Raw genomic sequence first — 25,382 nt, forward strand, 5'->3', positions numbered from 1 at the left:
ACCATAGTGAAGGAGAACAATCGCACTGGTGCTGTGGGAGGCTAAACATAACGCTGGGGAATTATTTAATGAATGAATATCACTATAAGACTCTAAATGAAGATCCTAGAATGCCTCACAGCATTCAGTCACCCTTTCCCACGCGTTGAGAAGGGAATCGATGCCCGTTGCTTGCTCGCATTGCCGTCTCCCAGTGCGTTTTTCTTTGAAAGAAGCTATCCAGCCACCAAAGGCATTTTGGGGCCAGAATGGACCCAGGATTCCTTACAGGTCACTTTGTATTGATTTCACAGAGAGGAAGGGAGAGCGAGAGACAGAAACATCAGTGGGAGAGAAACGCCAATGGGTTACCTCCTGCACGCCCCCCTCCCGGGCATCGAACCTGCAACCTGGGCCTGTACCCAGACCTCGAGACCCTGGGCGGGGGATGCTGCCCCCCACGGAGCCACGCGGCCTGCATTGCGGATGGCTCCTGTCTGCCGGGTGCGGGCCGGTGCACAGGCGCAGGGCCCCGGTGGCCTCCTCCCGACGGCTGCCTTCTTTCCAGCCATCGCTCCCGGAGCTTCCCCGCTCAGCTCCGACTGCTCCCGGTGGGATGGGGTCTGTGGTGGGGTGAGGCTGGAAGGCCCCGCCGGGGCACGCACAGGCCTCCGGTATGCATAGAAGATCTTTGGTTAGTCCCATCCACTCCCTATTCATGAGTTAGCCGGTTGCTGGAGTTTGGCCGTGACATACAGAGCGAACCTTTTCACTTCAAGGCCAGCCGGAGGGGGAATGTAGGCTTTGCATTAACGAGAGGTTCGCTGCTTAAAACTGCCGCCTTCTTTTCGTGTGACACGTGGACAGTTTGGCTGTTTGGTGTATAATTGCAATTAGTGATAACGGTATCAAGTCCAACAGCCAACTTAGAGAGTTTTAGCAAAAGGAAAAATAATCTGAGATTCTTGTGTATTCTATAGATTGCTAAATTTATTCCCTGAAAACTTATTTTAATAAAATCTTTCTTGGGGGATGCCAAAGAAAACTACAGAATTTGCTCTCCCGGTGACAAGTGGCTTAGAAAATTCATGGCGAAATTTTGAGTTAAGCCTACTAAATGCTCTCCTCCCCCAAATATTTTGAAATGCTACAACAACCTTCTTTTTAGTGAAATCATCTTTTAATCTACCCACCAAAATAGCTTTAACGTTACTTTATGGCTGTTTTAATGATGCAGAAACATAGGTTGGCCAGGAATAAAATGAACATATTATGCAAAACCGCCAGATATGCCCAGAAATTTGAATGATTACTCAATCACAAGAATCTCCCAGAAATTCCTGTAGAACAATACTGGATCATGAATTAGTTCATTTTCTCGAGCAAGGGTTAGTTTCAAGCTGTAGTAGAAATTAAAGATGTAGGAAGGACGAGTACAATTATTAGGGTTAGTTGGGGAAAAAGTACAGATTATAATAGCAGAAAGAACTTGAAAATTTTTAATATATTACAAGTATGTGTAGCTATGTGGAATTTTATGGAGGCTCAAAATCATGATAAAATATATTTATTAAAAGTCATTTTTTAATTAACAAATGTTTATATAATACACAGTCTTTTTTTGGTCTTCTTTTAAATTAGTTTTCTTTCAGGAAAAGTACATGCAAAATAAACGTCCATTTATACAGAGCTGTTCTTTCACTAACGTCAGCCCTTGCTGCCAAATACTTTGGAAATAGTTTAGAATATGTTTCACCATCAACATCTGTTTCTTCTCAATTTCTAAAACACAGCAAACGCTGAAGATAAGGGAGCCTTCTCAGAGATGGCGGACTCGGTTGTACAAACACAAGCTGTGCCAGACGGAGCTCTATCTCCAGAGTGAAAACTCCAAGTCTGTGACATTGACAGAAGCGCACGCTGTTAGGAGAGAAACGGGCATTTTTGTAAATGAAACGCATAGATTTCCCTTCTCTAATGTTTTTGGGACGGAGAGAAAAGGCACAATGTGATGCATAGGGTTCTGTTCATGCTGGGTGTGGCTGAGCCTGTCTTTGTCTCGGATTTCTCCTCCACAGATTCATGGACTGACTATTGATCCCTGAGCCCGGGGTGTTGATGACAGTAGCGCGTTCTGTCGGATGTGGGGCGCACTGCAGCGCTACCAGGACGCCTCCTCCGAGAACCCGGGGGCGCAGGGGGGTGTCCTCTGGACGGTGCGTTATGAAAACAACGCACAAGGTTCCGGAAGAGACCTACAGAGCTGTCGTACGCACGGGGACCGCGGGGTGAACAGGACGAGTGAGCCCAGATAAGACCTGAAGGGGGGAAGCTCAGGAAGCAGAAACACGAGGGAAGCCGGAACGGGCAGCAGCCCTGCCGGAGCCCGGCCGCTCTGAAGTCGGCTCCCCCGGGGGTGACGCTGTCTGATAGCTCCTCAGGTGCTGCTTTCTGTGACCTGAAGGCTGGAGTTGGGCCGCAGGTATGATTCACTCGGCTTGCTCCGAGCTGTTGTTAAAAATATTTAATTAGTTTCATAACATGCTGTAACAGTAAATCACACATTTACTGCTAAAGCGGCGCATGTGTGTCATTCTCTGGGCTAGTGTGAGTATCTGGCAGCTCTTTTGTTAAGGGCTTGTGGCTCCTCAGGTCACCAAAGTCTTCTTCATTTGGGATTTCTTTGCGAATTGATATTTCATGCCTGGCCTCTGGAGCATTTGAGATTTTGTCTCTGTGGTAAAAGGATGCATCATGTTCCTTTCATGATAAATATTTAAGTTTCCTAAGAAATCACCTTATTTTAAAAGTGATTTCTGATTATGTTTTGGTTTCTCATCTATATTTTCCGAGTGTGAGATACAAATGTTTTATATCTGCCTAGAAGCTGGCTCTCTGACATCCCCCGAGTGGTCCCGGATTCTGAGAGGGCACAGGCCAGGCCAAGGGACCCCACTGTGCACGAATCCATGCACCAGGCCTCTAGTATTAAAATAAAACAATAAAAATATGTACACTTTTGTACATATTTTTTTTTTTGGTGTAAGATATTCTGTTGAAGTTTATGCTACTAGAGGCCTGATGCACGAAATTCGTGTAAGAGGCTCAGCCTTCACAGCCTAGGCTTCCTCTGGAAGGTTGTCCGGACAGTCGTTTTGTTGTTCAGCCTAATTAGCATATCAGCTCTTTATTAGATCGATTTCTCTGCACTGAGCAGTCTGGTAGCCACTTATGCCTACTGAGCACTTGAAATATGGGGAATTCATGGTGTTGAAGGGATGGGTTTTGAATCAATTTAAACATAGAACTGAGTCTAATTATCATCAGAAGTAAATTTGTAATAATATACACTATAATCTCTTGAATAAAATATAGGTTTTAAATAAAATTTTAAATGTAACATAGTAGTAATTTCAAAACCCCAGAGCATACACGCCGAAGCTAGGGTGTGTGCAGGGAAGTGGGCAGGGTTGAGGGAGTCTACGGCTCAATAATTGCTTCATATTTCTCAGGAGGAATTTAATAGACATGGTTTCATTCCTCCACTTGATAAGCTGAACACTATACGCTTAACCACAGTGCTTATTTTCATATCTTTTAATGAGAGGGGGAAGGGGGAGAGGGCAATGGGGAAAAGAGGGGGGAGGGGCTTTCATCAATCAGTATTTATTATAAAAGTGAGCATTGTGGAGTTAAAAACTCACAGCGTACTGAGAGTAGACATCACTGACGATATAGACAATAAGATAAAAGATGGAAAACAAAAAGGCAAAGAGGCAGGGATAAGATAGAATCTTTAAATTAAGGTGGCTGAAAGATGAAACACAGCTATTTCAATAACAAAAGAAAGTGGAATAAACTCAATTGAAAAGAACTGAGTTGAAAGAAACGCATTAAGAGCGGAAACATAAAGCAGACGCGCCTGCCCTGGGCTGCCTCCTGAAAACCAGCGGGAGCGGAAGCACAAGCTCTACCTGGCGGCTGGGGCCTCCGCCCGGCGCCTCCGCACACCTGCTCCCGCGGCGTCAGCGTGTCCCGCCCGCCGCCTGTCTGCATGTCCGTGCGCCTGGCACGCAGCACCGTGCGAACTCGAAATGAGAGGGGCTCGTTTCTAACTACCTGGTTGTTCCCACCTGCGGCTCCGGGGAGCTTGGCCTTGGAATGAAATGGCCTGATTCTTAGGGGGAAGCCTTCAAACGCGGGTCACCGTCCTGGCTCAGCTCCGCTCTGGAGACAGCGAGGCCGCAGGGCGAGGCCGCGGGTCCCGCCGGGCGGTCCTGGTGCACGCAGTGTGGGCAGGGGGCCCCGGGGGCCACCGAGGTTCCCTCTCGTTCACCTTCGACGGCCGCTTCCCTGCTCTGTTCCGGGAACAGTCGGAACAGTCGGAACAGCAGGCCCAGCGTCCGGGCCCTCGCTGCCCGTCTGGAAGCTCATGGCTCTCTGTGGGCTCCAGGCCAGGCGGCCTGAGCGTGGGGCCTGGGGGTGGTCGGACAGTAGGCCATTGCCATCAGCTGCATCCCCCGCTCTGTAGGAGTGCCCGCTGGACTCCTTGGGGGGAGGTAGTTTTCCTCGGCTTCCGGCACAAGTCCTGCCCCCACTGTCCCTCCCCGCCAGCGCCCCTCTCCCGTACTTCGCCGCGGGGACGGCTCCTGGCTCCCCGGGAAGGCGTCCCTCGTCCACTCGGGGTGTGGCTGTGGGCCCGTGTGGGTGAAGGTGCGGTTTTCTCTGGCGTTAGGGTATCTGGCTACGTTAGCATACAACATACTAGTAACCTATCTTTAATAACGAAAGCGTAACGTGCAAATGGACCGAACAGCAGGAGGACCATCCGATGACCTTCCGGACGCAGCCGGGCTGCGAGGGCCGCGCCCCTTGCAGGAGTTCCGTGCACCGGCCTCTGGTGCTGCAGATAAGACCCATGGAGCTCTGGGTTTTAGCATATTGATGAGCCCATCCCTCTGTGGGTACCTCGGGCGGCTGGCGGTTGGCTGCCAGGCCTCGTCCTGCTGGGCGTGCTCCGGTCTGTGAGGAGCGCACGCACAGCCTTACACCGGTTAGCTTTTCCTGGATCGCCTGGCTGACTCCCGACCTGGGGACGGCCCCGCTCGGCCTAGTGCTCGCCGCCCAGGGACTCAGGAGACTCACTGGATCCGGGGAGAGGGGGAGGGTTTCCATCTTGTTAGCCATCGCAGAGGACGCTGCTGGCACTCCCACCGGCGGACACCTGGCTTGCACTCTGAAGCACTCGGCTGGTGTGCTCTGCCGTTAGAATCCGCCCTCCTAACAAAATACCCAGCATTCCTGCGTGAGGGCGAAAAGGAAGCGGACGAGTAAAACCATCCGAGTCACGGTGCGAAGACGAAAACAAGTTGCTTACTTTGCAAAAAGTCTGTTACTTGATAATAAAAAGGTTAAGCCACATGCTCATTGACCGTGCCTTTGCGGTTAGGCACGTGGGGCCAGACCGGCTGCACGCACGGAGTGCTGTTGGGACACACAGTTCATTACACCGAGCCTAACCCGGCGAGGTCCGGGAGGAAGCGCTGTGGTTCTGGGTGAGAAAGGCGGTTTCAGGATGGCTCCCCCTCACTGAGGGGGTTCCCGTGGCCGCCATGTGGGGAGATGTGCTTTCCGGGAAGCACCAGAGAGTCAGCTGTGTGCGTACAAAGCTAACGTATGGAGCGGGGCTGTGTGCAGGCAGTTGGGCTGCCTGAGACAAAACCCAGATGTTTGAACCTTCTGATGGAAATGAAGGATCTGTTTACTTAAGAGTCCCTGACTGTTCCCCACGAGCTTTGAGACACCCATCCGGGGAATACGTGCGCTGGGTAAACAGGAATTCCTCAGCCCGGAGCCGCCTGGGGCCGGGGCTGACGGCCGGGGCCCGCGGTCTGGCTTCCACGCTCCGTGCGGCTCGGCCCCGCTCGGCGACCGGCGGCGCTGGGGATGCTGGCCGGCTCTGCGCCGGGCACCGGCCGTTTCCTCTCTGAAACTGCAACACGACGGCCCCTCCTGCTGAGGGAAGCAGACAGGCTGGCCTTGGCCGGCGTCCAGTGGCCCGGAGTCAAGCCCGTAAGTGGTTCCTCCGGTGCCCAGGCTGGAACCTCCGAGGCCCGGGCCTTCCTGCGCCCAGATGTTCCTCTCGGTCCTGGAGAGCAGACCTGGCCTGGCGCTCCTCCCGGAGAGGAGGACACAGCTGCTCTGGAGATAGGAAATCGATTTTGCCGGCCTGGAAGTATTAGAGAATATATTAGGGGGAAGATCATACTTGGTAATATTTTTATCCATTGAATATTTCTTGTCTGCGTTACAAAATAGTGCTTCTAGCGCAATTCCTAACATTTAAAAAAGTTTGAAATTCACAGGTGTCTGTTCCAAAGTTTCTTAATATGTGGTCCATTCCCTGAGGCGGCCACGTGTGTTTCGTAAGAACCGGACGCACCATGTGCAGATTCGGTGCAAAGTGGAAATGTGGGCCCCGCCCTTTTGGAAACTTCTGGAGAACTCGGAGATGCAGCAGGAGACTGAGTGTGGGCCTTCGGGGGTGGCTGTCCGCAGCCCCGCTGGTCCCCGGGCCCGGCCCGGCCTGTGTTGTCCGCTGACCGGGCAGCTCAGTCTGACCCCCAGCCGCTCTCGGGCCTCCTCGGTGTGCAGCCATGCAAGTTGCTTACTTTGCAAAAAGTCTCAGTTACTTGATAATAAAAAGGTTAAGCCACATACTTCCCAGGTTTACCTAGAGCTCTAAGTGCCATGACGTTACCAGTGCTGGTACCTTTCTTTCTAAGTTACATTTAAACATTTCATAGTTTCCGTCTTCGCACCGTGACTCGGATGGCTTTACTCGTCCGCTTCCTTTGCCCTCACACAGGAACGCTCTCAGAGTCTGTGGGCCTGACACTCAGCAGGTTTAATCTAAGAAAAGGAGTGAAATTACAAATGCAAATCTGGTATGAGAGCTAATGTTTACTTAGAATAAAAAACAAGAAATAATGGGTTTGAATATAAGAACCTGACAAGTGCCATAGATGTGGCAGGGTGCTGACTGAATTTCAGCCAGTCTTTTTTAGGCTAACACTTTTGGCTTCTGCTAGAACCTTCCTTTCTGTTCCATCTGAACGTGGGATGGAGACGCACACCGAGCTTGTCGACACCCAAGGCCTGAGGAAGGGGAATCGGAGCCACTGGAACGGCTGCCCCTTCGCACTCAGCTCCGCGGTTGTGATAAACACCCTGAGGTCACGTGCACAACAGTTCGGTTACTTTTCCAAGCAATCTTGCTGCATTGGTGAAATTTCACATTTCGTTTGCTTTGAAAGAACCAGGCTGGCCAAATGAGATAAAACAGATACACTAAAGTATAATCCAATATATTAATATGTATAAAACTAGCATTTTTGTACCCTGGAGCACCACACGTATGTGTGCGTGTGCACGCACACACACATAGACACACTTAAATGTATTATTGACTTCAGAGAGGAAGGGAGAGGGAGGGAGAGAGAAACATCCATGAGGAGAGAGAATCACTGATCGGCTGCCTCCTGCCCGCCCCACACTGAGAATGGAGCCCGCCACCCGGGCCTGTGCCCGGACCGGGAACCCAGCCCTGACCTCCTGGCTCCTAGGTCGACGCTCCACCCCGGGGCCATGCCGGCCGGGCTGCATCCCATGAGCAGAGGTCACTGACCCTCCTATTCCTGGGGCTTCCCGCCCAGAGCAGAGGGGTGTGTTTGCAGGTCTGTGATTGCGCGCGGAGCCATCAGACACGGGGCTGCTGGGAGAAACTCCCCGTTGCCTTTCCGGCTGCAGGCCTGTCCGATCTGGTCTCTTCTCCGTGGCCAACACGTTTTTATTACAAGGCGCCCGTGGACACGTTCGCGCCCATGGCTGTGTTCCGCCCTGGGCCTTGGCTGCTGGCCGGGCACCCTGGCAGGATCTTCCAGGAGCCAGTCCTCCGGGCCTGCTGGCGGTCTCCTCTCCGTGGGGGGGCTGTGAGCCCGTGCACACAGCCACGGAGTAACACATACGTGTACACTCTACCCGGCTTTCCTGTGGGACCCCACATGCCAGGCCACTGCCCCCTGCGGGCTCCAAGGGGAAGGGTGACAGGAGGGGTCAGAGTGGAAAGCGGCCCAAATTGATTATAGTTAAAATGTACAGTGTGGCCCTGGCCGGTTTGGCTTGGTGAACAGAGCGTCGGCCTGCGGACTGGAGGGTCCCAAGTTCGATTCCGGTCAAGGGCACATGCCTGGGTTGCGGGCTGGATCCCCAGTAGGGGGCGTGCAGGAGGCAGCCAGTAGGTGATTCTCTCTCATCATTGATGTTTCTCTCTCTCTCTCTCTCCCTCTCTCTTCCTCTCTGAAATCAATAAAAACATATTTAAAAACTAAATAAAATAAGTATTAAAAAACATACAGTGTGTTCCCATTCACAGACGATCTCCATGCCGTGAGCTAGGAAACAGATAACACTAAGGTGCGTGCATTGTCTTAGACTCTGAGACTTCCTGCGCTTATATAACCTGAGCCTCACGATACTCCACATGCTGAGGAACGCAGCGGCTTTGCCAGCGGCCAGGGAGTTCATTTCCAAGGGAATGCTGCCCGCTTACAGACCTCTCTGCTGCTGAGAGCCCTGACGGTCAGCATTGGCAGCTACAGTGAAAGAAAGAAATCACGGACGAACCAGCGAGCAGACGTGTGCCAGGAAGTGGACTGTTCGCAGACCACGTGGCGTGGATGCCTGGAAAGAGGCAGCCCCCCCGCTCCCCGCTCACCCCCACACTTCCTGCCGCTCCGCTCCTGCCATCGAGGCTCCGGCGGCACACGCCCAGCGCAACGGGACCAGAGACGGGACTGTTCACATGTCACCTGCCTCTCTTCCAGATCTGTGTGTTTCAAAGTATTACAGGAAATTACCCTTACGAGGGTTTGTCTCCGACACTAAGTCAAAAGTTAAAGAACGCCCTAAAGCCCTTTGATTTGAGGAATTATTTCTGGAACACAAGTTTTCTGTGTTTTTAAGAGAGTCTCTTTAAATCGCAGTTTCTGGGCCTGCCGCTGCCGCGGTTCTGGTGAGTCAGAAACAGGCCATGTTTGGACTTTCAGTTTTCCACTTTCAATGACTTCCTCTGTCTTTTTTCCCCCCAAAGCTCCACCAATGTAATATATTTTAATCAAGTGAAAACAGACGAGAATGTGACTCACCCGCGGCTGGGATCGGGGTGCTGATGTCATCCCGTTTCCGCCGCCAAATCTCTGTCCGGCTCTGAGCAGCCGGGGCTGCGTTTCAGGCAGAAACCGAGACGTTTGGCTCTGACTCTCTTTATCTTCTTTCCCTTCTTTGTGCTCCTTAAAAAGAGAAACACACACACACACACACACACACACACACACACAAACCCCCACAAAAACTCTGGAATAGTTCATGCTCTTCTTCTTCTTCTTTTTTTAATTTCAGAGAGGAAGGGAGAGGGAGAGAGAGAGAGAGAAATATCAATGATGAGAGAGAATTATTGCTTGGCTGCCTCCCGTACGCCCCCTATTGGGGACTGAGCCCGCAACCCGGGCATGTGTGCTTGGCCGGAATCGAACCTGGGGCCCTTCAGTCCACAGGCCAACGCTCTATCCGCTGAGCCGCACCGGCCAGGGCCGATCATGCTCTTCTGTGGGTCACACAGACATTTCCTCCCTCCCCAGGTCCCCATCCCGATGCTCACGGCACGTTTCTCCCGGGGACCCCGCTGTGCCTCCCCAGGAGGAAGCCCGAGGCCGAGGCTGAGCCGGACAGCCCGCTCCCTGTGCCAGGGCCTCCCACTCCTGCTCTGCCAGCCGCTGAGCCTGCCCGGCATCGGCTCGGAGAGCGGGCAGCGCCTTATCGTTGTGTCCGCCGTTGTGAAGGCCGGCCCCGCGTCAGCTCCCAGCGGGCATCGCTCCTCTGCCCGCAGCGCAGGACGGAGGGGTTTCTGCCCACCCACTGCTCCGGCATCCCCCCAGAGGCTCCCCCTCCCCCCAGGCCGCCCCCAGGCTCCGAGGGCTCTGGGTCCGACTCCGGCCTCTGCCGGTCCTTCCTGGTGAGTGACCGTGTGGACGCGATGGCTACGTTTCTGCTTGGTCTGCGATGGCATTGCTAGTGTCCTTCAGCGTACAGGGCGCCCCCAAACGTTGTATACAAACCTTAACGGCAGATGGCTCAAATTTGAAAATGAAGTGCACTCTAACGAACACTGCCTTTATAGTTTATTCACAGTGTGTATCCATTTTTGGGTCACCCTGTATGTTCTCCAGTCAGCTAGGAGCCAACATCTCAATCTTTGTGTTTAATTTATATAAAGTCCAAGGTTATATATAAAAACCACCTTTGCTATCTTAACAAGTAGCATAACTTTGAATTATGTGTAAAAATTAAGTGCAATATTATAACTCAGGATTTTAATTTAGGTTTCCGAGTTTAATATTAATGAGATGTTCTTATGGAGCAGCTGTTGACATTACACTTGGAACTGCTAAGGAGACATACAGTGTCTGTGAAATAGCAGTTTACTAACCTGGAGAAGGAGACTGCTTCAGGGGAAAATGCCCCTTCTTAGACAGGGAGAGTCAAGGACCAAGTTCTTCAACTTTATTTCCAGCTTTGCTTTTTCAGAATTTCAATGTAAACTATTTCACTTTTATTGACATTCTCACACATACGCAGCTAGTAATCCAACTAAGTTTCTTTTTTTAAAAAAACATATGTTTTATTGATTTTTTTTGCAGAGAGGAAGGGAGAGGGATAGAGAGTTAGAAACGTCGATGAGAAACATCGACCAGCTGCCTCCTGCACCCCCCCCACTGGGGATGTGCCTGCAACCAAGGTACATGCCCTTGACCGGAATCAAACCTGGGACCCTTCAGTCCGCAGGTCGATGCTCTATCCACTGAGCCACACCGGGTAGAGCCAACTAAGTCTCTTTTAGGCTAAAGAATCATTAGCTCCATGGAGTTTGCTGGGGCTGCCTCTGTGAAGATAGTAAAATCCCTCAGTTGGAATAATAATTGTAACCGTGGCACCATGTGGCCTCCGTGTAGAAGAGGGAAGTGTTCTGTTACAGCCGACATGGTGACAGCAATGCTTCTTAAGGCCCCTTCTTCTATAAAAGTGTCAGAAGCACTCAGCAGGGCACTCCGCTCTGTAAACTTGCTGATCCACTGCGACTGGGGATCTCACTGTGTGTCTGAATCAGCAGTTTCGGAAACACCGAAACACGCCGTCCAGCTGTGCCCCCGCCCGCAGAGCCCACCTCTGCCAAGGCAAACACGGCCGGCCTGTAATCGGCCGCACGGCCGGCTCCTCCCTGCTTGCGGGATGGGTGTGCCCAGTGCACGTTCTCCTTCTGGTGTTCGGTTCCTGACCACATGTACTTACGTCCCCTCTGTGTGGTGTTGGGAGGAACTTGAAAGCGGTGCCACTTTTAGATCTGGGAGGGTGCAAAGCAGTAAGCAAGACGGGACAGTTCTGTCGTGGTCAGGATACATCCTCGCGACATTTCCTTGACCGGTACATATGTTCCTAGGGCCCGTCTTTCCTCTTGTCTCCGGGAAACACTTTAAGAGCCGCCATGTCAAATGTATGCTTTATCCCAGCGGTCAGCAAACTCATTGGTCTACAGAGCCAAGTTTCTTTGGAGAGCCACATTTTTTATTTATTTTTTATTTTTTAATATTTTTATTGATTTTTTTACAGAAAGGAAGGGAGAGGGATAGAGAGTTAGAAACATCGGTGAGAGAGAATCATCGATCAGCTGCCTCTTGCACACCCCCCACAGGGGATGTGCCCGCAACCAAGGTACATGCCCTTGACCGGAATCGAACCTGGGACCCCTCAGTCCGCAGGCGGACGCTCTATCCACTAAGCCAAACTGGTCTCGGCTTGAGAGAGCCACATTTTTTAAACTTAAACTCCTTCTAATGCCACTTATTCAACTCAGGCCATGGTATTTTGTGGAAGAGCCACACTCAAGGGGCCACAGAGTCGCCTGTGGCCCGCGAGCCGCAGTTTGCTGACCGCGGCTTTATCCGCACCAGCGGGAGGGTCCTGAGCTTGCACCTCATGCTCCCGGGGGAATGCGGTTGGCAGGAAGGAGCTTCCGCACCAACTCTGCTCTGGAGACGTGGAGCTGCCCAGCAGAGCTCTTCTGAACGATCAATGCCTTCACCCAAATATTTCTATATCTCAGGGCAACAGAGTGAACTGGGAATGATTGGAAGTGATCTGGAGAAAATGAACCTCGTCCACATCTCTGATCCCTCTCTCCCTTCCCCTTCCCTCCATTCCTACTTTCTGGCTGCACCTCCCAACAGGTGATGATTTTTTTAAAAATTTCTTTATTGACTGAGGTATCACATATCTGTCCTCATCCCCGCATTCCCATCCCAAACCCCTCCCCACGCATGCCCCCTCCCCCCTGTTGTCCATGGCCACTGGTTAGGCTCATATGCGTGCACACAAGTCCTTTGGTTGATCTCTCCCTCTTACCCCCACCCTCCCCTGCCTTCCCTCTGAGGTCTGACAGTCTGATCGATGCTTCCCTGTCTCCGGGTCTGTTTTGGTTCATCAGTTTACGTTGTGGTGATCTTCATGGTGGTTCTGGGTTCATCGTGCTCAGCGTGAGTGCACCGTCTTCCTCAAGTGCGCCCTTGAGTCCCCATTGCCCCTTCCCCCCCGCCCCCCCATCGGCTATGGCCCCGCAGTTCTAAGGACCAGGATGAGTTTGGGTTGGTTTCTCTCTCTTCAAAACTAAGCACCAGGTTGCGCTAACCATCTGTTCCCTTTCTCCTGGACTTGGAGTTGTCCTTACCTTTCCGCTACTTTAAAGGCCGTTCCCCTGGCAGTCAGATCTGGAGGGGGAGGGGGGCCGCTGTGGAATGCACGGGGAAGGAGGGTGCTGTGGGGACAGAGAGCTCTGTGCCTGCTCCGATGCATGCATTTCCCGGGAGCGATGTCTTCTCTTGGAAGCAGAGATGGGTGTGGTTCTACCAGAAACAGAACCGTGCGAGGATTAGAAAGGATTTTTTTTGCTCCACGAGTAAAGATGTGGAGATATTTTTTATGGACGCCTTTCTGTGCTCCTCCAGTGGCAGGGCATTCTGGAGAATCTCACTCAGGAGTTTATTAGTTTGGTGAAACCATAACAATATTATAATGCCCTGAAATATAGCAATTGCCATAGATGCGATCTGGAAGTCCTGAGTAGACCATGACAAGAGGAAGGTATTGTTAAGATTGGAATTCCTTGCAACTGGTATTTAACTATCTCCTGGCCCTTCTTCCCATCCACTTTACTGTAAATACTTGATGCTTTTAAAAATGTCCGTGTCTCCCCCCCCCCCCCCCCCCCCGGTTTGGAGTGTTGAGTGGCCTGTGGTCTTACTGTGCGGGGCTGCTGGCCATTCCTTTGTCACTGACATCCACAGGTCACTCCCCTCATCTCCTGCCGGCAGCTCTGCTGGAATGTTCTGGGTCCTCGGGGGCTCTGCTGAAGTCTCCCTCAGCCCTCCCACACACTACAGATCCTTGTTCAGAATACATCTATTAAGTATGTTGTGGCTCCTGGAGCCTATGGGTGGGCCTTAGCGATTCACTACAAGACACCGATGACAAATAATAAATTAATTTTAGTTCGATTAGCAGGGAGAAAAATTGCCAAATGTCCCAAGTGCCTCTTGACTGCTTTAGCCACATATTATCCTTATGGAAAATATGTCAGAGGTTCCAGGAGCAATTTCCCAGGCTCCTCTCGTTCCAAAACCGTGGACGTGGTGAGGAGGCCGAGAGGGAAGACAAGGCCCGTTTGTCAGCTCGCACTCACCCAGGAACATCCTCCGATGGCCGCTGTTCCAGGGAAAACAAAGTCAGTCTCAGTGACACAGGAAAATAAGATCCATGTGTCCCTCTGAATCTCCTGAGATGACATCACTCACACACTGAAAAACCTAAAATAACACGCTTTCGGAGGGGAAAAGCTGCCTCGCGTTGTGTATGTGGTGGGAATAGCCACCTGGGCTCGGTAGGAGGCGGTCTCAGGAGGATCTGGCTCGGACATGTGGATGCACTTACTGAGAGCACACTCAGAATCCAGCTGAATGGCTCTCCCACCAGCTCCTTGTGTGTGTGTTTCTGTGTATGGCTATCCACATGGCATAAATAATATGTACAGCAGAGTGAACGCACTGATTACCTGAAGATATTTAAGTAAAAATTATAATCCTAACGCACCATATATTTTTCAATCAATAATGTCATGTTAGCTTCTTTATGATTCTCCAAGAACTTACCTAGAGGAGTAGGGGTGGGAAGCAGCAGTGTCTGCTTTTAGCATTAAGACTGGACCCCAGCTGGCCCCCTCCCATATGAGATGCCTGCCATGGGGAGAGGGGGAGCGGGTTGGATCTTTTATTACCAGTAGATTATCTAAATATTTGTTTTTAAGACTTGGTGCTGAATGCTTCTGACATATTGATACCTGGCACAATTTTACAGGCCCAGCGTGAAAGGTAAAGCAAAACTACAACATAAATAGCAGTTAAAATGGCAGGTTTATATAAAACACTACCCTTTTAAAGAGCCAGTTTACAGAAAGCTCTTGCACTTCCTTTCGCAGGCAGAGATTCCACAGCTCTGCAAACAGAAGCGAGTGACCGAGGGAGTGAGGAGCAGTGTGCCCGTGCACGGGAAAACTGAAATATTAAACAAAGCACTCACGGCCCTGGGAGATGCGATAAAATGTGTCACAGAGATTTCCTCGCCCTCTACTGCCCTCTCCATGCCACAGACACTTCCCAGACCTCCGGCCGCCACATAATTGTCCACGGAACAATGCAAGCGCTCAGAGCCCGATGGGCTGAATGGCTCCTTATTTGGCTGAGAAACAACTTGAGACTCATAGACTCACAGACTCTGATTTTCGAAGCGGCATGAGGAGCGCAGCAGGCTGCCTCCGTAGGAATGGCCTGTGATGTCCTTGACCGTCTGGACAGTCCCCCTTCGTGGCCTGTACCCCATCCTGCCATCTGAAAGGGAAGCCCTGACTCATGGGTTTTATTTTAGCTGCAGAGAACTGTCTAGTCCAGTGGTCAGCAAATCGCAGCTGGAGAACCACATGCGGCTCTTTGGCCCCTTGAATGTGGCTCTTCCACAAAACACTACGGCCTGGGCGAGTCTATGTTGAAGAAGTGGCGTTAGAAGAAGTTTAAGTTTAAAAAATGTGGTTCTCCAAAGAAATTTCAGTCGTTGTGCTGTTGATATTGGCTCTGTTGACCAATGAGTTTGCCGACCACTGGTCTAGTCCAATACAAATGATTGCCCATGTTCAGGATTTGTTAGGCTTAAGAAATAAATAATGAATTCATGGCTAAGAGTGAAGAAATGCAAAACCACAAACATGGACATTTAAAGAAAAGGATGAACCCCAGAACCAGACAAAAGGCAACATACTCTGTGGTTCCATTTTGGAACATTCTGGACATGCAAAGCTACAGGGCTGGGGGTCAGATCCATGGTGCTGGTGGTAGGACCATACATCCCACCACTGGCACCAGCCATTCATATTGAGAAAAAAAATCAATAAATCAGCACCTGTCATCCTCTGTTGAAAAACTCTTCAACATTTAGAAAACACTAAACTCCACCCCATGACCTATAAGACTTCAATGACAGACCTGGCCTCCAAGCTTCTGTCCTATCAAAGGCAGCCATGATGGATTCCTTTCTCCTCCTGACACTCCAAGTCCATTCCTGGCCTCTCTGTGTCCTAACCCTCCCAACCTGCGGCTGTGTTCCCCTGCATGTCCCAGAGGACTCTGCGGAGGGGATCATGGGAAATGGTCCTGGATTGTCCAGTGAGACCCAGGGCAGCCACCGGTCTGTAGGAGCAGAGAGCCCTTCAGCTGTGGTCTGAGAAAGGTGACTGCAGGAGTATTTCCGAGTGGCCCTGTGCTGCTGACCTGGAAGGGGGAGGGGGAGGAGGTCGCGGGCAACCTCCAGAAGCTCAAAATGGCGGGGCAGTGGGTTCTGCCCTTGAACTTCTATAGGGCAGCGTGGCCCGGGTGGCATCTTCACTTTAGCCCACTGAGAGTCAGACTTCTGCCTATAGACTGGGAGCTGATAATACTTCTATACTGTGGTCAGCCGCTAAGTTTGTGATCACTTTTATGACAGACACAGAGGGTTAATACACCGTTCCAGGCCGCTCACCCGTGATGTTCCTGTTTGGAATGCCTTTTCTGACCCAGTGCTCAGGGGCACATCCCTTTAAAGCATTAGGTCCCAGCTGCTCCGTCCCCTCCTGAAATGGGCCTAGCCCATGCACTGCAGCCTCCCCGCCAGCAGCCCCTGAGCAGCCCCGAAGCGCCTGAGTGTGGCCTTCCTGGCCTCGCAGGTCAGGGATCCATGGCCCCGGCGGCTCCCTTACTGCAGCTTTCCCACTCGGGCTGTCCGCTCCGAGCCTCAGGGACCTTGTCTGTGTTGGTCACAGCCGATCCTTGGTTTTTAGCGTAGACCTTCGCAAGTGATAGGTACTCGGCAGGTATGTTTTGAGTGAGGGAATGCGACGGACGAAGGAGCCGGGCAGAGGTCTGAGGTGTAGAGCCGCTGAGATGCGGGGAGAGGCTGTGGTCAGGGCTGACGGAGGGAAGCAGGAGGAGGGCATGAGGAGGACTTTTCCTCTCTCACTCCTCCTCGTTGTTACTAACACATGTAACCCCCGCTATGTTACTGCGTCCTAAGAACACTTGGGAGTTCATCTAGCTCTTCAGGAAGGGAAGTGGTTGAGTGAAGACTGCAGAGCAAGATCCGCAGGCTGTGCGGCCAGCTGGCTGGGGTGCGGAGGAAGGAGGGTGCGCTGGGCTCCTGGTGACCAGGTGAGAATGACGGTGGTGTGCAGAGCGATGGGACTCATTGGGACTCTGTTTCCGGGACTGGTCCAGAGAGAGTTGCCCAGGGGCACTGAGGAATGCCGGTCTCCACAGGAATCATTAGCATGTGAACTGGAAGCCGGCCCGGACCCATTCCTTCTTCAAGCCCAAGACAATGGGGAGGGGCGGAGGGCGAAGCTGACCGTGCAGCCCCAGAGCACAGTCCTTTGGGAGGGGAAGGGGCAAAGGGAGTGAGGAAAGGCAGGGGTGTGAGAGGACTGTTTGGGGCCAGGAGGCCGGAGAGGGGAGACTTGAGGCGGGAAGGGAGAGAGGGCCTCCATCGCCATGGGGCGGAGGAAGGAGGAGCTTTGGATTCATCCGCAGAGGCCTCCGCGTCTCTGGCGCTGCTGGTGAGGAAACCCTGCCGCCCAGGAGGAGAAGCCGGTGGGAGCGGAGGAGAATAGATGGTGGAGACGTGGAGGGAAGGGACCATTTTTGTTGGTTCCTTTTTGGGAGGAGAGGAGGCTGGCGGGGCGCCTGAGAGGCGAGGGTGGAGTGGGGTCTCGTGCTGTGCGCCACGCGCCTGGGTCGCGGGAGGCGCGGAGGGCGGGCAGCTCGAGGCTGGCACCCTCTGCGGGCCTGGCACCCTCTCTGCGGGCCTGGCCGGCGGGCACCAGGGCCCAGGCGGCTGGAAGGGGGCATCTCTGAGGAGGCGGACCTGCCAGGGGCGTTGCCGGGAGGAAGGGGACAGGCGCCTCTGGGGTTACCGCGCCCCGAGCCCCGGCTCCCAGCGCCCGGCCAGCGCGGAGGGCTCAGCGGCGCGCCCAGCGGGCCGGACCGGGGCGGAAGGAGCAGAATGGCCCAGATTCCCGGGGCCCAGCCACGCCGCGGGGCTGGCACCCCTGGTTAACCCCGTGCGCGTTCCCGTGCCCCAGGCTGACCGCAGGAGCCCCAAAGCCCGGCGGCAGGCCCGCAGGAGAGGGGACCCCTGCCGCCCGCTCCCCGCGGCGGGGGTTCGGGTCCGGAGGGTTCGGGTCGGGCCGGGTCGCGCTGGGACCGGACCGGGCGCTGGGGGCGGCCACCTGCTCAGCCGCCACCGCAAAGCGCTGCCCCCGGTGCCACCGCCGCCGCCGAACCCCCGGGCCGCTGAGTGACTGCGGGGCGGGTGTGAGGGGCCTGGTCCTGCCTGTGCCTCCGCCGGGGTGCGGCCCCGGGCCCCGGGCAGCCTCCCCGCGGTGCCCGCGCTGCTGGTGAGGACTCCACGCGGCCGTGGTTTGGGGTGTCTGGGCCGGGACCCCAGAGGACAGACACTCCCTGCCCTCCCTTTCCTGCTGTTCTCCTGAGCACTGAGCAGTGGTTTCCAGGTCCTGGTCTCCCTGCGGGCCCAAGAGCAGAGGGACTTCTGGTCCTGCCCGGCCTGCATCTCGGGGAGCTGCCCCCGGAGCAGGGGGGACAGAGGACCCCGCGGACGTGTCTGAGTGGCACGTCGGAGTGTGGGGTCCCGGGCAGCTGGCCTCCTCTGAGCACGTGGCCCCGATCCTGCTCCCCACAGGTTCTGGGGGGTCCTCTCAGAAAAGCGAGGGCTGCGTTATCCCTGAGGGGCCCCCGTCCCCGCCCTCCCCCAGGCCCTGGCCTGCCGGCCCGCAGCGGCCGTGCCGGCTCCTCTGCTGTTCCACATTATTCTCTGGGCACCCACGGTGTCCTCTGGTGTGGAGGGTGGGAACACGGACACCTGAAGGCACGGGCACGCTGGGCCTTCTCCTGCCTCCGGGCTCCAGGTGCCGCCCGGATCGCTCTGAGCTCCTGGCCGGGCGGCAGGTGCGCCCGAGGCTCCGCTGCGGCTCTCACCGGCGGCCGGCAGGGCCCACCCGTCCGGGGGCTGGCCTGGGGTGATGGCACCCCTCCTCCTTCGGGTCGCCCTTTGCGGTGTGGACGTCAGTTAATAAGTCGCCTATTTCAGTGCCCCTGACCGCCCCCAGGCAGGGCCGGCCCGGGGCCCAGGAGGAGGCGGAGACTCAGGACCAGCGCTGTCTCCTCCCCCCTCTCCCCTCCCCAGCCCGGGCGGCTGGTCCCGCCCCTCACAGGGGCACAATGGACTTGTTCCTACTTTTTTAAACAAACGTACCTCATTTGTTCTTTTTTTTTTTTTTTTTTAAAAATGTTTTTATTGATTTCAGAGAGCAAGGGAGAGGGAAGGAGGGAAGAGAGAGATGGAAACATCAGTGATGGGAGAGACATGGACTGGCTGCCTGCTGCACGCCCCCACTGGGGATCAAGCCCACAACCCGGGCCTGTGCCCCGACCGGAACCCAACCCTGACCTGGCTCACAGGTCAACGCTCAGCCCCTCAGCCCCTGCCGGGTAGACTGGTTTCCACAGAATCCAGCTGGCTGGGCTGCAGCTGTGTCCCCTCTACAGGAGAGGTGGGGGCGTGGGGAGGTGGGGAGATGGGGTGAGGGGGAGGTGGGGAGAAGGGAGGGGGTGGGGAGAAGGGAGGGGTGGAGTGATGGGGAGGTGGGGAGAAGGGAGGGGTGGGGAGGTGGGGGGATGGGATTAGGGGGAGGTGGGGAGAAGGGAGGGGGTGGGGAGAAGGGAGGGGTGGAGTGATGGGGAGGTGGGGAGAAGGGAGGGGGTGGGGAGAAGGGAGGGGTGGAGTGATGGGGAGGTGGGGAGAAGGGAGGGGGTGGGGAGGTGGGGAGATGGGGTGAGGGGGAGGTGGGGAGAAGGGAGGGGGTGGGGAGAAGGGAGGGGTGGAGTGATGGGGAGGTGGGGAGAAGGGAGGGGGTGGGGAGAAGGGAGGGGTGGAGTGATGGGGAGGTGGGGAGAAGGGAGGGGGTGGGGAGGTGGGGAGATGGGGTGAGGGGGAGGTGGGGAGAAGGGAGGGGGTGGGGAGAAGGGAGGGGTGGGGAGGTGGGGGGATGGGGTGATGGGGAGAAGGGAGGGGTGGGGGAGGTGGAGGGAGTGTGGGGAGGTGGGGGGATGGGGTTATGGGGAGCTGGGGAGGTGGGGGGATGGGATGATGGGGAGGTGGGGAGAAGGGAGGGGTGGGGAGGTGGGGGGATGGGATTAGGGGGAGGTGGGGAGAAGGGAGGGGTGGGGAGGTGGGGGGATGGGATGATGGGGAGAAGGGAGGGGTGGGGAGGTGGGGGGATGGGATTAGGGGGAGAAGGGAGGGGTGGGGAGGTGGGGGGATGGGATTAGGGGGAGGTGGGGGTCTGAACTGGAGGACGCAGTGCACATCCCTCTAAGGCGGTCCTCACCTGGCCCACCTGTTCATCCCCCCCCCCCCCCCCCCCCCCCCCGGCCCCCTTTCCCCCGAACCCGGGAAGGAGCGGAGCGGGCCGGGCTGCCTGCTTCATCTTCTCCCCAAAGAGGGTTCGAGTCGGTCCTTGACGCACAAGGTGGGCAGGTCTCAGTCCCCTGGTCCCCGGTGCCCCTCGCGGGCTGTTTCCTCCTGAGTCCTCTTGGGCTCGGGGGCCAGGGTCCGGGGGTGTGTGGGGGGGAAGGGGGGGGAGATGGGGGGATGGGGGATTGATGGGGGGATGGGGGGGTGGGGAGATGGGGGGATACGGGGGATGGGGGGATGGGGGGATAGGGGGGAAGTGGGGGGATAGGGGGGAAGTGGGGGGATTGATGGGGGGATGGGGGGATTGATGGGGGGATGGGGGGATGGGGGGATACGGGGGATGGGGGGATAGGGGGGATAGGGGGGATAGGGGGGAAGTGGGGGGATTGGGGGGGCCCTTCCTCCCTCCGGCTTTCCGAAAAGGACGGGAGCGGGGCCTGCTCCGTGCCTTCGGCCGGGAACGCCCGGGAGGCGGGCGGAGGGGCGGGGCGGGCGGCGGGCGGGCGCCCTGATTGGCTGCCGCCATCCCTCCCGGCCGGGCGCGGCGGCCGCTACTTAAGCCGCGGGCGGGCGGGGCTGCGGGCTGTGACCGGCTGAGGGCTGTCTGCGCTCCGGCTGGGCTCCCTCCGGTCCGAGCTCCGGGTGAGCGGGTCCGAGCCCCGGGCTGAGCGGGTCCGAGCTCCGGTGCCGGGACCATGGCCCTCGGGCTGGGAGCCCGGGCGCTGCTGCTGCTCGCCGTCCTGCAGGCGCGGCCGATCGCGCTCCGAGCGCAGGAGGAGGACGGGGACGGGGACGGGGACGGTGAGTGCCCGCGGGCGGGCCCGGGCGGGAAGGGGCTGACAGCGCCGGGGAGACGGGGAGCTGTCCCCGGGGATGGGCGCGCCCCAGGGTTCCGGGAGCCCGCTCCGTCCTTTCGCCGGGACAGGAGCGAGCGTGGAGGCGAGGAGCCCGCCCAGGGACCGGGGCGCTGCATGGGGGGCTCTGGGCGCTGCAGGGGGAGGTCGGGGCGCTGCAGGGGGAGCTCAGGGCGCTGCAGGGGGAGCTCCGGGCGCTGCATGGGGGGCTCTGGGCGCTGCAGGGGGGGCTCTGGGCGCTGCAGGGGGGGCTTGGGGCGCTGCAGGGGGGGCTCCGGGCGCTGCATGGGGGGCTCTGGGCGCTGCAGGGGGGGCTCCGGGCGCTGCACGGGGGGCTCTGGGCGCTGCAAGGGGAGCTCCGGGCGCTGCAGGGGGAGCTCCGGGCGCTGCAGGGGGAGGTCTGGGCGCTGCACGGGGGGCTCGGAGGAGCCTGCTCCGCCGGGAGCGCGGCCTTGGGGGCCGCTTTGCGTGGAGGGCCCCGCGGGCACCCATCCGGCCGCGCCTTTGTGTTTGGCCCCGGTTCTCCTCTCTGGGACTCTGCTTCTCTCCATTCCCACCGCGTCTGCAACTCTCTGCTCTGCAGCCCGCCGCTCAGGGAGCGCCCCTTCCTTCCCGCCGAGGGGACGGGCCCTCTCCTGCCTCCCCCACTGTCCTGCGGGGCGGTCTCCCCCCTCCCCAAACCGCTGTCCGGTCCTGGCTCCCAGCTGGGCGGAGGCGGGACCGGCGCCTTGCACAGCCACTCCTCACCGGGTGTCTGCGGGACAGTTCTTCCTCCCTCTCTGTCTGTGACACAGGCTGACCCCCTGACCCCCCTGGTCCCCGACCCCCCTGGTCCCCGACCCCCCTGGTCCCCGACCCTCCTGGTCCCCGACCCCCCTGGCCGCGGACCCGGCAGCTGACACAGGCCGGTTGGTGGGATGGAGGCTGTGAGAGCGGCCGGTCACCCTGGTCCCACCCTCCGTCCAGCCCTCGCCCTGGGGCTCCCGGTGCCAGGCCTCCTAAGGGCATGGGGTCCCCAGCTGCCGGCTGCACCGCCCTGTAGGCAGTGCTCCAGCAGGCCTCTGGCTCGCCCCGCAGCAGTTAGTCTTCTCTGTAAAACCCCCGGAGTCTGCAGATGCACCGGGATGCCTGCTGCTGGGTGTTCGCTCCCAAAAGGTCCAAAACGCAGTCCAGAGACCACAAGCTCCAGAACCGTGTACAGGGGGAAACCGCCATCTGGACGCCGAGCCGTCCGTCCGGAGCCGCAGAGGGGGCGCTTCCTGAAGCCGGGGAAGCTCTGGGTTTAAAAACCAGGCCCTTTGTGAAAGTTAGAAAGGACTGAGCTGCTTGGTAATCCCGTGAAAGGCAGGCGTGGCGAGGGAGGGCGGGGAGAGAAGGAGTAGGAAGTGGAAGGCAGGAAAGGGAGGAAAAGGGGGGAATGTTACAATAGGAATAGAAACACTAATCATCAGAGGAGCCGCTGACTCTCCGCCAACAACTTAAAACCCCATTCAGAGAGCTTTCCTTGTTGATGCTGTTTAAGACGAGTGCCTTTCCCATAGAACAGAGACACGTGGACGTGTGAGTACGCTAAGGAGCCTTTCACCCCGTGTACGGGACGGGTCCTATGTGCCGTTTCCCCAGGAGCTGTGACCACTCTGTAGGTGTTTCTGAGCATTGAGTAGAGGCTGCTTTTTCTCACTGCTCATGTCCGTCAATGTTAAAAATGTGCTGTCTGGTGCAAAAATGTCTCCCGATCCACACCGGCCCCTCCCCGCCCCTCCCGGTTCACAATAACCCAGCGGCCCGGAAACTGGAATTCCAAGCATCAGACTTTACAGAAAAGACTAATTGATTGCATGCATGCTGCAGAGAGCGAATTCCTTGCTGTATTGCTCAACCTCAGAGAATACAGCGACACATTTCAAGAGCAAAAGGACGGAGTAGTGGCCCTCATTTAGGGGAAAATGTCAGGAACTAATGTCAGAATCCAGAGCTGCCTAACTTGTGTTACTTACCATGGGTGCGTTGGGGTAAGTGCTATCATATGGATACTTGTCAACACTGTCTTCCCCGGGCAGCTTGCCAGGAGCCCATAACAGAGTCAGAACCGGAACTCCATGTGACTCTCAGTGTGAGGAAGGGGCAACTTAGGTCGATGCTTTCAGCTAAAGAGATACCTAAGTTTGATTCCGGTCAAGAGCATGTATGTTGGTTGTGGGCACATCCCCGGTAGGAGGTGTGCAGGAGGCAGCTGGTCGATGTTTCTCTCTCAATGATGTTTCTGGCTCTCTATCCCTCTCCCTTCCTCTCTGTAAAAAGTCAATAAAATATATTTTAAAGAAACAAAAAAGAAATACCTGAAGATACATGCAAAGCGAGCACTCTTCCCCAGTGTTAGCGACAACTAAGTCATGTGATCCGACGCTGACTGTGCCGACAGCCCCTGTGGGACGGAGAGGCTGTTATCACATGTAAGGACATGGCTACATGCTGGCCTGCTTCCCTGTGGGGCCTCATGGTTTATTTTCCTTGTCCTCCCCTGTGGTCACTCACCGGAAATGAGGATCCTGAGCTCCGCACTGGCCCGACGGAGACACTGCTGAGTGATGAGATCAGCGGAAGTCAATACAGTTTCAGGCTTTTTTAGGCCAAAACCGTGACTACTTCTCACTGCATTTTAAGAACTAAATTTTTAAATTTGTAAGAACGGAAAGGAGAAAGTCTGAGTGTTGGACTAGCTTTAGCTGAAACAATTAAGATAAATCAGAGTTAAGGTGACAGCATGAGCTTTTCCCGAGGGTTTGTGTATTTCTGCTTGTGGTGGGGGGTGTTTTAAAAGGCTCCCCGTTTGCTCTTTCGTAGGAGAACATACTAGTGTATTTATAGCGATTTTTATATTCCTAACACCAATGAGCTACACACGGTCTTGTTATTGGAAGTGGATAGCGTTCATCGTGGCAGAGTCTTTGCTGTCACACGGGGGTGATGGAGAGGAGGGGAGGGACCATTTCAGTTCCTGGACTGTAAGCGCCTGTGTTTCCAGAGGCCAGACAGGGGCCCGCACCAGGAAAGCAAGCGAGTGTGTGTTTGGCCGCAGGGGTGTGTTCGCCACGGGTGTGTGTGTGTGTGTGTGTGTGTGTGTGTGTGTGTGTTTGCCACGGTGGGTGTGTGCCCACAGGGGGTGTGTTGGCCATGGGGGGGGGGTGTTGGCCACGGAAGGGGGGTGTGTTTGGCCATGGGGTGGTGGCCTGGGCAGAACTGAGGATGCGGGCCTCGGGAAGGCATGAAGCTAACGTTCCAGACTCCTTGGGAAGCCGAGTACAGTGTCCCTGAGACCAGCTCTGGCCAGGGAGCATACGTTTGCAGTCTTCCTGGTGCGACCCTCCGATACCGCGGGCCCAGGCCAACGCTGATGCTGAGAGACGGGGGGCTCACAGTCCTCTCTGTGGCTCGGTCTCCTGCGTTTCTGTCCTACCTGCCCGCCATTCATCTCATCGTTAGAAAATCAACGCGAAGAAGCCGCTGTTTAACACTCGGCGGGATTGGATTGGAGTATTTTACTTCATAACTGTAATTTTGCAGCAGCACAGGTTGAGAACCGCTAGCAGGGTTACCTGAGACCATCAGAAAACACAGATATTTACATTACGGTTCATAACAGTAGTAAAATTGCAGTTATAAAGTAGCAATGAAAGTAATTTTATGGCTGGGGGTCACCACAACAGGAGGAGCTGTGTTAAAGGGTCGCGGCATTAGGAAGGTGGAGAACCGCTGCTCTAGAGGGTGGGAGACAAGGCTGTGATCTCTTCATTTTTAACGGATTTTATTAAATCTTCATACCCTTTCACCTTACTTTTAGCTGGCCAGAATTTAGTCATACGGTTGCACAGACCTACAAGGGCAGCTGGGAGATGTAGTCTGTTAGCTGGTGACATTGGCAGTGCACTCTTACTAAACAGAGTTATGTATGTTATAAAGGACGTAAAAGGGAGAAGAGCTAGTAGGAGGCAACTATAGTCTCTGGACCACAATGGGTGGTTAGCTCAGTGGTCGGCAAACCCATCAGTCCACAGAGCCAAATATCAACAGGACAACGATTGATCTTGCTTTTGAGAGCTAATTTTTTAAACTTAAACTTCTTCTAACGCCACTTCTTCAAAACAGACTCACCCAGGCTGTGGTATTTTGTGGAAGAGCCACACTCAAGGGGCCAAAGAGCCGCATGTGGCTCACGAGCCGTGGTTTGCCGACCACTGTGGTAGCCACTTTCCGTGGAATAGATAGATCTGGTTTTAATTGACTATAAATGAGTGGCCAGACCTACCCTGG

The 25,382-nt window shown here is 55.5% G+C and overlaps 1 protein-coding gene and 1 long non-coding RNA gene across 3 annotated transcripts in view; both read left to right on the forward strand.

Annotated features, from left to right (window-relative positions):
• Nucleotides 1-2,091: 2,091 nt before the first annotated feature.
• LOC311626707 lies at nt 2,092-15,963 on the forward strand. The gene is made up of 3 exons (XR_014795756.1): nt 2,092-2,461; nt 13,639-13,870; nt 14,621-15,963. It is a non-coding gene; the product is annotated as an uncharacterized lncRNA (long non-coding RNA).
• A 4,816-nt stretch (nt 15,964-20,779) lies between these two features.
• COL5A2 (collagen type V alpha 2 chain) overlaps nt 20,780-25,382 on the forward strand; it is a 113,350-nt gene continuing 108,747 nt past the window's right edge. Inside the window, exon 1 of one of the 2 annotated variants that reach the window (XM_084892407.1) lies at nt 20,780-21,018. In XM_084892407.1, the coding sequence (XP_084748533.1) occupies nt 20,913-21,018 (106 nt within the window). In that variant the 5' untranslated portion in view covers nt 20,780-20,912. The remainder of the gene's footprint in view (nt 21,019-25,382) is intronic. The other variant, XM_084892408.1, reaches the window with a different exon arrangement.

This window comes from Pipistrellus hanaki, assembly GCF_964339955.1.
Source record: "Pipistrellus hanaki genome assembly, chromosome: 8".
NCBI classification, from domain to species: domain Eukaryota; kingdom Metazoa; phylum Chordata; class Mammalia; order Chiroptera; family Vespertilionidae; genus Pipistrellus; species Pipistrellus hanaki.